A 15,459-nucleotide genomic window follows, 5' to 3' on the forward strand; every position below is an offset into this window, starting at 1 on the left:
TGTTATATTGCTTGTAGAATCGTGTTTGCTGGTAGAATTGATTTTAAGTGATGATTTTGAATGACAAATATTTAATAAAATAACGTTCATTGAATTCGATTTGTAGGGGGCGTTGGGAGAGTAGGGGCGATGAAAAAAAATTTTGTTTCATTTGGGAGCAAAGTGCCTTGAAACCCTCTAAACTGTCAAGTTTCCACTTTATGAATCTTTCGCTTGCTCGGCTATCAATATTAGCACGATGGGTTAAACAACAACTTTAGTCCCTTTTTTAAATTTTATTGCACATCCCGTAAGTTTGTCTATCTGACCTGACTAGTTTTCCACTCACCTACTTGAAGTTTTGACATTTTGCTGGGACGTCAGTTAGCCGCGACCACGACCAGTGAAACCTGTGTCGAAACATCGGTAAATAAAAGTAACAAAATAAATTCGCGATAGACCCGTTTGTAAATGTGATTTAATATGTGTTCAAACCGCGAAAGTTTTAAATGTTATACATGAAGATTAGCTGGAAGAGATCCCTTATGGGGATAAGTTCGCCTTTGTACTTCCATTATTGTAATTTATTTTTGTAAACCTGTGTTGTGTACAATAAAGTGATTACCTACTACTACTACTAGTCCCTTGTAACATAAAAAACTATTATTTATTAGACGTCTATCGTTACCTGTCTACTGTTATTGCTACTAGCGTGAAAACGCCAGCAGAGACAGTGAGATTGGCCGTGAAGTTGCTGGCCGTACACGTGACAGCGCCGAACGGCCAGTGGGCGGTCACCAAGAACACGAAGTTCGGAGCCCCGTTCAGCGTGGCCATGAGGAGATCAGCAATGGCTAGGTTGACGAGGAAACAGTTTGTCACTGTTCGCATTCGTCGGTGAGCTGGGAGGAAAACAAAATAGCTCAGTACGTGACTAGTACTAACTTTTATTGAAACTACTAGACAGCTGCCCCTTCACATGGGTACCTATAAAAACAATATTTATAATTAAGACCCGTTTTAAAGCAAAACGCGTGTTATCTAGTTAAATGTTTTGTTCAAATCTAGTTCACTGCAGAACCATAAAAACCGAATGCCATATGTGACCTCAAAGGGAAAACGGTGTTTGATTATTCTAGTTTGAGTGCAAAAACTTGACCTAAAGTAATAATTATTGTTACTTGTCAACTTTATTTTCATGGGGCTAACTAATTACTAGGCAAAGAAGATGAATATCAACTTACCGAGTACAATCCAAATGACTAGAGTATTTCCAAGAACGGCTAGCATAAGCATGACGGCGAACACCGTGAACCAGGCCAACTGCCCCCACCAGGGCGGGCTGTAGGGCCTTTCGCCGAGCCCCATGCAGTTGGCGAGTGTTTCCCTGTTCAAAATAAATCGCTTTACTTATTGATTAAGGTTAATCTGAGGACCTACCGCGAATAGCGAATATCTAAATTTCATTCTGCCTTTCCATCCCCAGCGTATTCGAGCGATCCAGTGGAGTCGGACTTAATTACTTAGTTTTTGATCCGACCGCTACGGGTTTTTTAAAGACATTTCATTCACGTTTCACATAAATAATACATTGTTTAAATTGTGTAATGTACGGAACCCTTGGAACGCGAGTCCGACTTGCACTTGGCCGGTTTTCGTTTTAAAACTCCCAATAGTCAATGGCATCCTACTCATTTATCCAACATACTTAATAAAAGTATTTTACAGAATTTAAATATTAAATAACAATTTAATGAAACAAATAAGCAATTTTTATTTTATATTTTATTTATAACTTTAAAACCCCATTTAATATCGTACAAACGTTTAACTGTGGTTGTATAAGATTCTGCCTTTGCTCATTTACGTAAGTGTAACATTAAAATAATATTTTAGGTGTATTCCTTTTGGTTCCCGGCGTTCCCGCCTTATGAAATCGAGTAAATACAATTCAACATAAAAAACCGGCCAAGTGCGAGTCGGACTCGCGCACCGAGGGTTCCGTACATTACATAATTTGAACAATGTATTTTTTATGTGAAACGTGAGTGATGAAAGGTAAATTGCTGTTTACGATTTATGACGTATAAAAAAAAACTACTTACTAGATCTCGTTCAAACCAATATTTGGTGGAAGTTTACATCATATATTTTTTTCAGTATTATCATTCTCTTATTGTAGAAGTTACAGGGGGGCGGGGGGACACATATTTTACCACTTTGGAAGTGTCTCTCGCGCAAACTATTGAGTTTAGAAAAAAAATATATCAGAAACCTCAATATCGTTTTTGAAGACCTATCCATAGATACCCCACACGTCCCATACGTGAAAAATTTTTTTTGAGTTTCAGTTCCAAGTATTATTGTTTTTTTTTTTTTCTATTTTTGTGTGAAAATCTTAATGCAGTTCACAGAATACATCTACTTACAAAGTTTCAACAGTATAGTTCTTTTAGTTTCAGAGAAAAGTGGCTGTGACATACGGACGGACGGACAGACATGACGAATTTATAATTTTTCCATTTGGCTACGGAACCCTAAAAAGAAATCAAGAATAATCTATTTTAACAATCAGAAATGTGTCACTTTCTGTGCACTTTTTATAATAACAACGACACACTTTCATCATCAGATATGAAAAAGATATAGATCAATACAGTATGTATGTTTACATTTTAACGCTTATATTATTAAATGATGAAATTCGCGGAAACTATAAAAATCTTTCTTCTATGCAACTGATCGCGGGGCGCTACGAGGTTGCCCACAGAAGGCAAGCTCTGATGAACATTTCCGAACATACCAAAATGTCATTTGCCTAAATACGAGCATTAAGTACGAGTAAGTCCATATTTAAGGTTGTCTCACACGTAACCGCTCGGCACCGGACCGGCTCCGCCTCAACTCGAGCCGTCCAGTATTCTTTGTAAGAAATTCTATACTGTAGCGCACACATATCGGCATCGGAACAGCATCGCCTCGCCTCGACGATATGTGTACGTTACCGCATTCATGAAAATTGCATGCAAGTTCTTGCTAGTCTAAACCTCACTTTAGGATTATAATTTTATTTAAAGACATCACCGGAACATTTCAAAAGATACGATCTAACTGCATCATTTGTCCACCTTGTTCATGATGAATATTAGGTATATTCATCTCCGAATATTAAAAGGGCTTTATATTAAAGCTGTAAAATTTCTGAGGTCTTTTATACCTAAACGCTGCGGTTGTCAGAGACAAACCGTTAAAAACGGGTCGCATTTTGTTCTAGGGGTCTTTCATAAATTCCGTCACATGTTCAGTAACTAGGTACGTCTACAAAATGTAACATGGAATGTCACGGAACAATATTTTTACTTAGTAACGAATTATGTTTCATTATCAAATAAGTCAGTAAGTACCTAATCATTTTAAGTTTCTTGGTTCTTCAATAGATTGATTACGAATTATCTTCTTTTCACTTATAGCTGGGCTGGGGAGCCGGCGATGCTAAATGTGTAGTTATTCGAGCGTCGTAGAGACCTATAGACCTATTGGAATCGAAAGATTAGATGATAGGAAGAAAAAAAGGGTAAGGTTTTTTTTCGGCGAGCAGGAAAGCGTCTACAGATTTTTATATTATATTTATAGAAGAGCGGGGCATCCTGATACAGGTACATTCACCTAAAAGGAAGTCCCAACCACTGATGGCAATTTGTAGACTAAGCTTACAAGGAAATAAAACAATTTTCATTTTCATTTTCAAAACAATTTTCATTTCATTTTCATTCTCATTTTTTTAAATTTCGGAGGGTTGGTGGAGGGTTAAAAAAACCGTTAAGTAGATTGTGGATTTGCTCCAAGTTAATGCTATAATTTTTATATGACAATATGACACTTATTTGTACGCATTTCCTTAACCTGACGACCACAAGTTCGACGCCCGATTTTCACATTGTAACCGCCAGATTAAGGAAATGCGTGCAAATAATTGTCAGATTTACTACTATAAAACTAACTATAAAAATCCCCTCTTGGGCTCCACATCCCCAACCATTATAAAAATGTCATCAGGGCTTTTTAGCTCTCGTAATAAATGATACTCGAGTAACGTAGTTTGTCACTGATTTTCCAGTGAGGAAAAATGCATTAAAAATATTTTATAATAAAGCGCGTCAGATTATGATGATGAATTACAAAGCATTTGTTAACAAAAACAGCAATTTATTTTTTAATACAAGAAGAATATAGCCATGAAAATTTTTACCTGACCAGGAGAAGGCAATGGTATTCAAATAAGTAATTCTGTATGTAGCAAGGAGTGGCCCGCCCGCCCTTCGAGTGACCTCTGAGGGATTTCTTTGTATAGCACCGAACAACGCATCGTCTCATGAAAAGGGCAGTAAAAGCGCCACAAAATTTCTTAAAGGCAATTTGCGGCCCATCTATTTGATTAGGATAAAAGCCAATTCTCCTGGTGCAAGGATATTTTTGCTCACATTACACTGTATTCTACATTTACTTGAGGCGTATCAAGAGAAAATGTAATCTTTTGAAAAAACAGACTGAATATCTTCGAATAGTTTCAAATCGAACGTAATAAAATGTAGTTATACAAAGTTATTTTAGTATTGTAGGTATTTTTATTTTTATTTAATCAAAACAAGCTCGCTCGCTCTAGATTTGTTACCCGACAGAGCCGATGTTAATTGTTGGTGAAGGAGTTGCCAATAATGAAACGTAAACCACAAATTCTGTAAAATAAGTATTTAACATCAGTTTTTAAACATTGGCAACATTTTACCAAAAACACAGAACTGCTTAAATTTGACGTTTCATTAATTTCTGTCTATTTTAAAAGAAATGGCGGGGGCTTCTAGTCGTCCGCCATCTTGGTGACATCGGGTCGTGATTAATTTCTTTGTAATGTGGAAGTGTGCGGATAATGAAGAATTAGTCTTGATACGATTTTAACCACCGTTCTGGCGTCAACGCTAGGTAGCCCCACATGGCCCTTGTAAAGTCCAGCTATCGCTTTACAAGAGCTCATTATACAACCGAACAACATCGTGCTCTACGAGCATTTGGTATTTCTACCTCTAATAGCTAGAGCCCAAGAGGCCATAATTTATTGTTTATGCCGTACACTGGCTGAAATTTTTAAGTTAACATGAAATAGGTTAATATAGATCCCATGTGGATCCCACTTTGACGTTAGCGAAATCATCGACAGTATCGATGTAGCCATATATTACCCAAAGATTGATTGATTAAAAAGAAATGGCCCACACTGCCCATGACTGGTGAAAAAAACATAGGTACCTAGAACAACTTTGGGAACAAATCAAATTATTTTATTAAATATTTTGATTTGTGTTTTTTAAGTAGTCACACATATATAAATTATAAACTGTAATAGATGTCATATATTGAAGAAAAAGTGACAAAGCCCTGCAGTGGCCGGATTCGAACTTCTTTAGCTATCGCGGCTAACGCCATAAACACCTAGGCCACCTCGCCAATAACAACATCTATATCGCTAATATGGTTTATTAACATCTTAAGAAATTCTAATATATAAGTAAAAGCACGTTCTGCCCTGCCCATTCCAATGTTGCTTTTAGGTACTTGTTATTTATATTATATAAATAATTATATATTCTATTCACTTTGTATGTAGGCGACGTTGTCACGTAGTGCCTAGTGATGAGACGTAGCTTTACAAATTATAATAGTTATCATACCGTATCTTTTCCTATAAGCAATTTTTCGAACTTTATTAATTTGTAAACTGAAATAGATATCATACCCTAAAGAAAAAGTGACCAGTCCACCGGTGGACGAGGCGGGAATCGAACCCGCGTCTTCAGCTTACTAAATAATTTGGCTATAATATCGGCATTCTTTCACGGCATCAGTCATTTAAACGGACACAACTAAATATAATATCATATCAATAGGTAAGTATGTAAACAGCTGTAAGTGACAATGATATGTGGAACGACTTACTTGAGTGTGACGTCCTCCTGCAGCTGGCTGGGCAGTAAATCCAGCAGCTGCGTCTCGTTCAGCGCGTCCCACGCGCGGTTTCGACGGAGCACTTGTTGCGTGCAGTTTATAAACGTCTGTATGTGTATGTCGGAGTCCATCTCAGCAGCGTTTCGCTACGTTTCACTGTTGACGCTGTTTACACTCGCAAAGCTTTATTAAGTGCGTGTTCGGTATGGATGTCCGTTACAACAACATTTCGACACTTTTATCTACAATGTTTTTTATGCACTAGGACTTTTGATGATATTGGAGTCAAACTTTTTATTATTATAATTTTGCCCGTTTTCACTTTAACGTGGTTATGCTAATTAGGCCAAGCAACAAGAAGGTATAGAGGGAAATGCTTGGAACACAATTTTTGACTCCGTAACTTTGTTTGAACTTAGGAGTTAGGAGTATATGTGCACATTAAAAAATTCCCGGCCGTAGTAGTTTGAGTCCCGAGACAAGACATAAGATAGTTTTTATCTCAAAAATCATCGTGAAATGGGGTGTGGGGGAATTCAGCTTCTTCGCCGCACCTGAATTTCTGACGTTAATACTGTTGCAGTTTAGGTTTGAAGTCATGTTTGGTATCATTTTCAACCGGTTCAGCGCTTATTGATTCCCCATACAAACTTCCATCCCACTTTTCATACCTTGAAGAGATGAGTTTGGTTAAAAGATGTAAGATGTGTAGAAATAAGTAACAAAAAACTGTGACCTTATTACCAATAAATTATGTCTATGCCTATAAAAACTGTCCTATGTCCTGTCCCGGGACTCAAACTATCAATAAGTATACCAAATTTCAACGAAATCGGTTCAGCGGTTTAAGACCGTTCCATCGGTTTGCCGCTATCACTGTCACATTTCGCAAGAAAGAACGGGAAAGACTATGCGCGCCAAGTGTCAAATTTTGATCGAATTTTGTCGATTTTTAGGGTTCCGTACCCAAAGGGTAAAAACGGGACCCTATTACTAAGACTCGTCTGTCTGTCTGTCTGTCCGTCTGTCACCAGGCTGTATCTCACGAACCGTGATAGCTAGAAAGTTGAAATTTTCACAGATGATGTATTTCTGTTGCTGCTATAACAACAAATACTAAACACAGAATAAAATAAAGATTTAAGTGGGCTCCCATACAACAAACGTGATTTTTTTTGCCTTGCGCGCGCATTGGAATCGTGCGTAAAAAAAAATAACGCGCCAGCCATTTTCTGTATTTGTCATAAAATTTAGTTTATATATTGACGAAAATGTCATTTTCAAGCATTGAAAATGACGAACACATAGTTGACGCTGCCAGTAATAGAGGCAAGAGCCGAGAACGATAGCCTTTTACCATCAAAATCGGGTGAAAAATAATTGGCGGCATATGAAACTTTTATACAATGGAAAATCAGCAAAACGCCCAGTCTTTCTTGGAAAACGTGCTGGTAGCTTACTTCAATGAACTGGCGAATAAGTGCCTACAAGCACAGCACGCTTTTCTGCAATTATTCGATGTAAAACTGTCAGCCACCATTTTGAAAATTGTACCTACTTTTACAGTTTTGACAAAAAAATCTTTTTATAAGTTTTGTTTTTTCCTCGCACACTTGGTGTTAAAAAACGTCGTATGAAACGCGTGTGCATTGGTCATTACACACATCGGCTTTCTTATTGCGCACTCGCTTACAGCTCGCGCGCACAATATCGCCTCGCGTGTAATGACCAACGTAGCACACTTGTATCATAATGTACTAAGTTGCGTTAGGATTTATTTCAACATGAAAATGTCAGAAATTACATTTTTACCTCTAAAGCGGCATTTTTTTGGTTAAACTTTCTCTTAGTATCGTTTTTTAAGTTCATTGCAATCAATCGTGAAAATGAAACAAAACTTTATTTTTAAGAAATTGTTCAGTATGCACATACCTAAATCAATCGATATCAAAGGTTTCGATTTGTAGTACAGAAGTTAGAACATGTCGCAAAAATATTTTAATCTCAGGAGTCTAAGGTATTATTGTTTGCAGTCAGCTATGTAACTTTAGCAACATAGTTTTTAGGTGGCTAAACTTTAAACGCCTATTTCGTAAAGTTGCTCATATTATAATATTATTTTCAAAAAAAAATATCTCCGTAACTACACAACTTAGGAGGTTGATCTTTTCTGTTACCGATAGCTTATTTGTTGTAGATTACTGGGATATGCATAACTCCATACCAACCATAAGGTACCTTTACCCATGGAACGTCACATATTATCCGACTCTGAGATGAACTGCTTTGCGTGCCTCGGGGCATTTCATTTGGATAAGAGAACTTTCTTAATCCTAAGTCATACATAATACACGTGTACATATTAAAGTGCAGTGAAACTAGTAAAATTTACCTTTACAGAACGAATGCATTAAATTAATGGAGCGATGCATAAAGTGCACTAAATATTCATGTTCACGCTTTGCTACCTAAATTTTAGTCAATTTTTACTAAGGTGTAGAAAAATACTTCAAGAAAATGAACTAGCTGCGATCTTTTCTCCCTAATAATCAAGTCTTAGAGCACACTCAAGAGCACTTTCAGTACTATAAAAAAATAGAAACACAAGCATAACCTCCGTAACTGCGCATTAGTGGCAATTTCTCCTGACTTGTTTTGTATTCTTCACGGTATCCTACGCTCTGCGGCTGGGCGAGCACCGACCATGAGGCTTCACACAACATCAGTAACACACTATATATACTTAGATAGTCTGTATCAGTAGAAATGGTGGTTGTACCTAAATATTACTAATTTTTTACAAAAATGTAACAACTTATGCTCAACTTCTGGAGTTTTGAATAGATTAAAGCTACACTTTATGAAGAAAATTATAAATTTTTACTTTGTTGCGACGGAAATTCTTGCACGAAAAACGATTCCGGATATTAACACGGTTCTTATTATAGTTCCGGTTCATTGAGCCGCGCCAATGAGTTCTGTGAGGTCAGGGAGGAAAAATGCTCCTGCGGGGCAATAACGAGTAATATAACATTTATATTATGACTTACATTTAATGTAAGTCAATTAGAGAGACTTGTGTCTGCGTACTCTCTCCCGCAAGATAAGAGGTAAGGCTCCGGCCCAGTGCATGTATTTTAAAATAGTATTAAGACACTCGCTACGTGACAATCACTTGCTCCACCTAAACTTAAGACGACAGTGGAGGACCCGCGCGAAATCGCCTTTTCATACAAATGTATTCCTCATTTTCCTCTCTGGATATACCACAGATATGCCCCTACGTTTTGATTTTTTTCGAATGTTTAATTATTGTAAAAGTTAGGAGCATTTAAAATTTTATATTAAATCTATTTTTCGCTCCTAATTTTTACAATAATAAAAAAATCGAAAAAAGTCAAGCGTAGGGGCATAGCCATGGTTAATATACATCAAAATATGCAAAAATATTTTCCATAATGTCAATATCCAGAGCGAAAAATGAGGACTTCGTTTATATGGAGAAGCGGCCGTCCCCTTTCCTCTCAATTATGTGAATTAATGTCATGGCGATAATAATATTATTCACAATGTGGTAACTAAATAATATGTCAATCGATGTCTTTGAATCATTTACGTGACACAAATTACTACATATTTTATCCCGCTACGTCTGTAAATCCCATATTACATGTTAGTAGGTATATTTATTAATTAAAAAGTTATCCAACAATGTATGTACAAACGGCGGATGTCAAGTGGTATTCTAAACCAGTCAACAATAGGTGGAGTGAGTGATAAAGGCACAGGTAACCGAGAGATGATTCGACGCGTGACAAAGGTCTTAATAGTAATTTATTTCCATGACTAGATTCTAGACTCATGATTTATATATATATAAATGAGATTCCTTCTTATTTAATTAAAGCGCGCAGGTGCTGTTTATGGTTACACATTTAACAATATTAATTAATTGCATTAAACTAATCATGAAGCTTATATTTTACTCGTTAGTAAGGTACGTTGTATAATTAAATAAAAATATTTAGGAATTTGCAGGGTTATTTGTCATGCATGTAAGTACAGCTGAGTACTTGTGTTAATACAAACGATGGGTTAAAGTTAACGATGGGTCAATATTATTTCATCAGTTGACAACATATTCATATTTGTTCGATTACTGAATGTTTCTGCTGTATTAGTAGGTAAGTTAATAGCCTCTCTCATGTTGGAATTAGGTTGAGTGAGCCACTGTACCCGGCTATTTTATTCCGAGCCCTCCTTGACCCTACCTAAATAAGTTCTCGGTTTCATTTTTGCGGGTAGTTAGGAAAATCTGCGGCGGGAAATAGGAGTCCAACTGTAATCACTCCCCCGGGGAATTCTCTCGTTCTGGATATGTTTTTTTACGTTTATGTTCTGTATTATGTAGGAAGTACCTAGCTAAATATTTACTTACTAAATATTTATTTACACCGATATCACTACATAGTATAAAACAAAGTCGCTTCCTGCTGTCTGGGTGGATGTACATGTCCCTATGTATGTTTGGTAAATACGATTTCTCGGTTAAACAATGGTCGTTAGCAAAAAATATCAATTCCTACATTTTTAAGTCGACTTGCGTAAAAACAGAAAAGGTAAGTAGGTAAGATTTTTTTTTCAAAAGTACTTCATAGACTCAGAATTCGATAATAAACCTTTGTCATAATAATTAATATGATGTGACAGAGCCCGTGTCACGCACGCAAGCCATTAATCATCGTCTATGCATGCTGTCGGCGATTGGATAGAGGAAACTTTGTTTTGTCTCCTTAAATAATATTACGACGACTTTTTTACATAGACTTTACGATTTTAGTGAACGGGCTTATTTTTTTACCTGTTAAATTAAGCAATCGCCTATTTTAAAGTCGCCAGTACCGCGATTAGTGGTTGTGTGAGCTTTAGATAGAGTCTAAAGTATACACTTCGCGGGTCTTTCACCTCGCAGCTTAAAAATGCATAAATGTACAGCTCCATTTTGAAAATTTTTCAAAAACTAAATCTAATACACAAAAGTCCTTATACAAAATAGCCATTTAATAATAATAAAGCCATTTATTCCCACAAAAACATAAAATTTAGGCAAAACAATTACAACCAAAAGAAAATTAAAAGAAATTTTATAAAATCGCCATTTAATTAACGCATTCACTGCCAACGTTTTCGTAGCGCTACACGCGTAGCCGAGTCTAGCGTTTTCCCGCTTTGCAGAGGAAAAAGACTACGAACAGAGTTAATAATCAAACTTGCGCACAAAACTACACGAGAATCAGTTGAGACATGCGATATGTAAAGGGGAATACAAATACGACCCTTTCACAATTTTTTATGCTGACAAGTTAACTGAATATACTCGTAACTTGTTACTGTTACCTTATTATAATTTCACCGCCTACCTTTATTACCAGTAAAAAAAACCGGCAAAGTGCGAGTCGGACTCGTACACGAAGGGTTCCGTACCATTGCGCAAAAAATGGCACAAGAATCACGTTTGTTGTATGGTAGCCCCACTTAAATATTTATTTTATTCTGTTTTTAGTATTTGTTGTTATAGCGGCAACAGAAATACATCAACAAATTTCAACTGTCTAGCTATCACGGTACATGAGATACAGCCTGGTGGCAGACGGGCAGACAGACAGCGTAGTCTTAGGAATAGGGTCCCGTTTTTACCCTTTGGATATGGAACCCTAAAAAAGACAAATGATATAAGAAACGTCATAAGCGTTGAAACTGACGTAGTAAAATCATCTTTATCGCGTCTCGCGGACAAAGAGCTTGTTTTTAGGGTTCCGTACCCTTAACCCTTAAATGGTGCGACTCTCGTCCGTCTGTCTGTCTGTCCCATTGCTAAATATCTCAGGAACTACTGAAGCTATCGATTTGAAATTTGGAATAGTTATGAACAACGCTAACCTTAACACATTGAGTGTAATTTTTTTATTTTTTTTATTAATTATGAAAATTGCCCAATATAAAGAGGTGACAAAAAGTCAGTCTAGTTACTAGGTTGAGTGGGATAACATTTCAAAGAGCTCGAATTGAACAATTTTTTATTTGTTTTTCATAGTGAAAAAAAAATGATCTATGAAGGAAAATTTGAAAAAAAAAAAATACCTTACGAAACTTTTTGAAATTTTTACATAATATATAATAAACATTATAATAAATATTACAGGAAAAATATAATCACATCTCTATCTTAAAAACTTTTATTTTAATAGTCAAAAAACTTTTTCTAATTTTATTTGCAAATGGGCTTAACATTTGCGGGTGTTTGTTATACTTGAAATGTTCATGGGATTACACTAAAAATACCTTCTTTCAAATAAAACAAAAATTGTTGACATCGTTTCACATGATATAATTAAGTATCCTTGAAAAACCAACATACATACAGGTCGCGCAAATTAGTTAGCCATTTTGCCGATAGATGGCGCTGTACACAATTACGCTTAGTATACTTCTGGTCAAGTCTTTCGTGATTCTATTTACATGAGAAAATTTAAAGTTTGTACGGATTTACGGAACCTTCGGTGCGCGAGTTAAATTTTCAAGCGAATTTTTATTGTATTGTCTTAAAACATTGTTTAGATAAATCTGAAAATTTATGAAATAAGATATGTATACAAAACGAGTGATTAGACTGATTAGGTATAAAATCGACCATATTATTAATTAGAATGTAACCTAGGCAACTTACATTTTGACACTTTGAGTAGTGCAAAGATGCAAAATATCCTTGTCCTAAATTATTAATAATCATACAATTAAACACTTATTTATTACAAGATGTATAAGTATTGTACCTAAAAGTTTTAACTTATGATAACTTTAGACTAACAGTAACAAAAATTTATTTATTTATACTTACTCGTTTTATTTTTGTAAATTTATTAAACATAAAGAAATGTTTTTAATTTATATTGTAAAAGCGCCAAAACGGGGCGGATTCCCTTACACGTAACGGTCTGACCGCGCGCGGCTCTTGACTGACGCGACGCGGCCGCTGTATCTGCGCTGCGGGAGCTTCTAAGCGTTTTTATTAAAAACCAGTTAACTGCTCCGAACAGATGCTTAGAGATTTTCTCATTTGCCTTTAAGGTCACTACTAAGAAGTGAAAAGTCCCCTACAATAAACGAATGTCTTGGTTGTTTTAAAAAAACCGGCCAAGTGCGAGTCGGACTTGCGCTCAAAGGGTTCCGTACCATTACGCAAAAAACGGCAAAAAAATCACGTTTGTTGTTGTTGTGGAGCCCCACTTAAATATTTATTTTATTTGTTGTTATAGCGGTAACAGAAATATATCATCTGTGAAAATTTCAACTGTTTAGCTATCACAGTGTGTCTGTCATGTGACAGACGGACAGACAGATAGACATACAGACAGCGGAGTCATAGTAATAGGGTCCCGCCGTTTTTACCCTTTGGTACGGTACCCTAAAAAGGTAAAATGATATCGCTTAGCTAAAAACGGTTTAGGCTGGTTTAAGTAATCACTTCCGAAAAAAACCGTAAAAGTAATTACTAATGCTATTAATCCAGTAACTTTGTCGCCTTTTGTAACGGGGTTCGTTTGCGTCAAATCCGGTAGTTCTGATTTTTTGCAGACTTGTTTATGATGTTGGATCTCGGAGAGTAAAGTTACAAATGAAACATTTGAGTTAAGCCTTATTAATTTTGTTAGGGATTTTCAGGCATATTTTAGACTGGTAGTTGCGTAAAACATCCTAATTTATCGACTGAATACTTTCTTATTACAGGGTTAATCCTTGAGCAGGAAAATTAATGAACCGTAATTTACTGTATTATCTTAGGAAGAATAGTGAAAATGTTCCTGTTTGCCTTGCCTAAATAATAATGATTAAAATGAAAGCTTTAATTTTAATTAAAACGATGAAATTAGGCTTTCTGGTTTATTATAACCATACAAAATGGTTTACTCTGTCTAAGCCAACTTTGCACTGACTTTGAAAGAACAAAGTGGGAATGTCATTATATAAACTTATTCATAATATCATAATAAAATTACGTTTATGGACTTTATGGAGACATTTCCACACTTCGTCTTATAGAATAGAATATAATAGTTTTTAGGGTTCCGTACCCAAATGGCAAAAAACGGAATCCTTATAGATTCGTCATGTCTGTCTGTCTGTCTGTCCGTCCGTATGTCACAGCCACTTTTCTCTGAAACTATAAGAACTATACTGTTGAAACTTGGTAAGTAGATGTATTCTGTGAACCGCATTAAGATTTTCGCACAAAAATAGAAAAAAAAAACAATAAATTGTGGGGGTTCCCCATACTAGGAACCGAAACTCAATTTGTTTTTTCATTAAACCCATACGTGTGGGATATCTATGGATAGGTCTTCAAAAATGATATTGAGGTTACTAATATCATTTCTTTCTAAACTGAATAGTTTGCGCGAGAGACACTTCCAAAGTGGTAAAATGTGTGTTCCCCCCTCTGTAATTTCTAAAATAAGAGAATGATAAAACTGAAAGAAATATATGATGTACATTATCATGCAAACTTCCACAGAAAATTGGTTTGAACGAGATCTAGTTAGTAGTTTTTTTAATACGTCATAAATCGTAAACCGCAATTTACCTTTCACTCACGTTTCACATAAAAGGTACATTGTTAAAATTATGTAATGTACGGAACCCTCGGTGCGCGAGTCCAACTCGCACTTGGCCGGTTTTTTATTCGTAAACACACAGACAATAGACATACATTAAAAGGCATACCTAGTGAAAATCGAATGCCAAGCAGAGTGAGCTTAGTCCGACTCTATGTACTTACAGATGTTTCAATCGCAACAAAATAAATCTGTCTAATTCTAATGTAGTGCGGGAATATTCCAAAGATGCGCCGGAGATCTGTCCGCCAAATAGCAGCAGCAGCAGGTGTGTTATGGAATTATCCACGTGATAAAATAAGTGTCACATTTTAACACCACCCGATTGCAAGAAACAGACAATATCACGCTATCACGTAGGTAAATTTTAATACGACCATCATATCCGTAGGTACTGAATGAAAACCTGCTGACAAGCTGGAGTAGGTACCTAGGCAAACTGATTAGTCTTGCTAGATTTAGGCTAATGAAAGTAGAGACTAGAAAATTGCGGCATTTTTGAACCTTAATACTATAACGATATATGATTTTTAAAGACATTGTTGCTTCAGCACGTGCCATGAAGACGGGAGCTAACCGCCCTGCATAAAAGAAACAAAGGCTTTTTCACCTCAGCAGCTCGAACAAGCCTACTTTCGTCACTCCCTGGAGTGAGGAAAGTGCGACTTTCCTCACTCCAGGGAGTGAAACAATGTAGCTTTTTAATTTAGTGAAGGCCAAGAACTTCATACTTTTAGTACATTTTTTTATGGTACGGTACGGTACGGTACGGTACGGTCCGGTCCGGTCCGGTCCGGTCTCGTCTCGT

At 36.2% G+C, this 15,459-nt stretch overlaps 1 protein-coding gene and 1 long non-coding RNA gene across 2 annotated transcripts in view; one reads left to right on the forward strand and one right to left on the reverse strand.

Annotated features, from left to right (window-relative positions):
- The window catches only part of LOC134751780 (tachykinin-like peptides receptor 86C), a 33,694-nt gene extending 27,463 nt beyond the window's left edge, over positions 1-6,231 (reverse strand). The window contains exons 1-3 of the mRNA XM_063687270.1: positions 5,971-6,231; positions 1,224-1,366; positions 668-881 (exon numbers count right to left, since the gene is read on the reverse strand). Of these exons, the coding sequence (XP_063543340.1) occupies positions 668-881; positions 1,224-1,366; positions 5,971-6,110 (497 nt within the window). The 5' untranslated portion in view covers positions 6,111-6,231. The remainder of the gene's footprint in view (positions 1-667; positions 882-1,223; positions 1,367-5,970) is intronic.
- Positions 1-15,459, forward strand: part of LOC134751878 (uncharacterized) — a 203,201-nt gene that overhangs the window by 32,111 nt on the left and 155,631 nt on the right. The window lies entirely within an intron of this gene.

This window comes from Cydia strobilella, chromosome 2 (genome assembly GCF_947568885.1).
Source record: "Cydia strobilella chromosome 2, ilCydStro3.1, whole genome shotgun sequence".
NCBI classification, from domain to species: domain Eukaryota; kingdom Metazoa; phylum Arthropoda; class Insecta; order Lepidoptera; family Tortricidae; genus Cydia; species Cydia strobilella.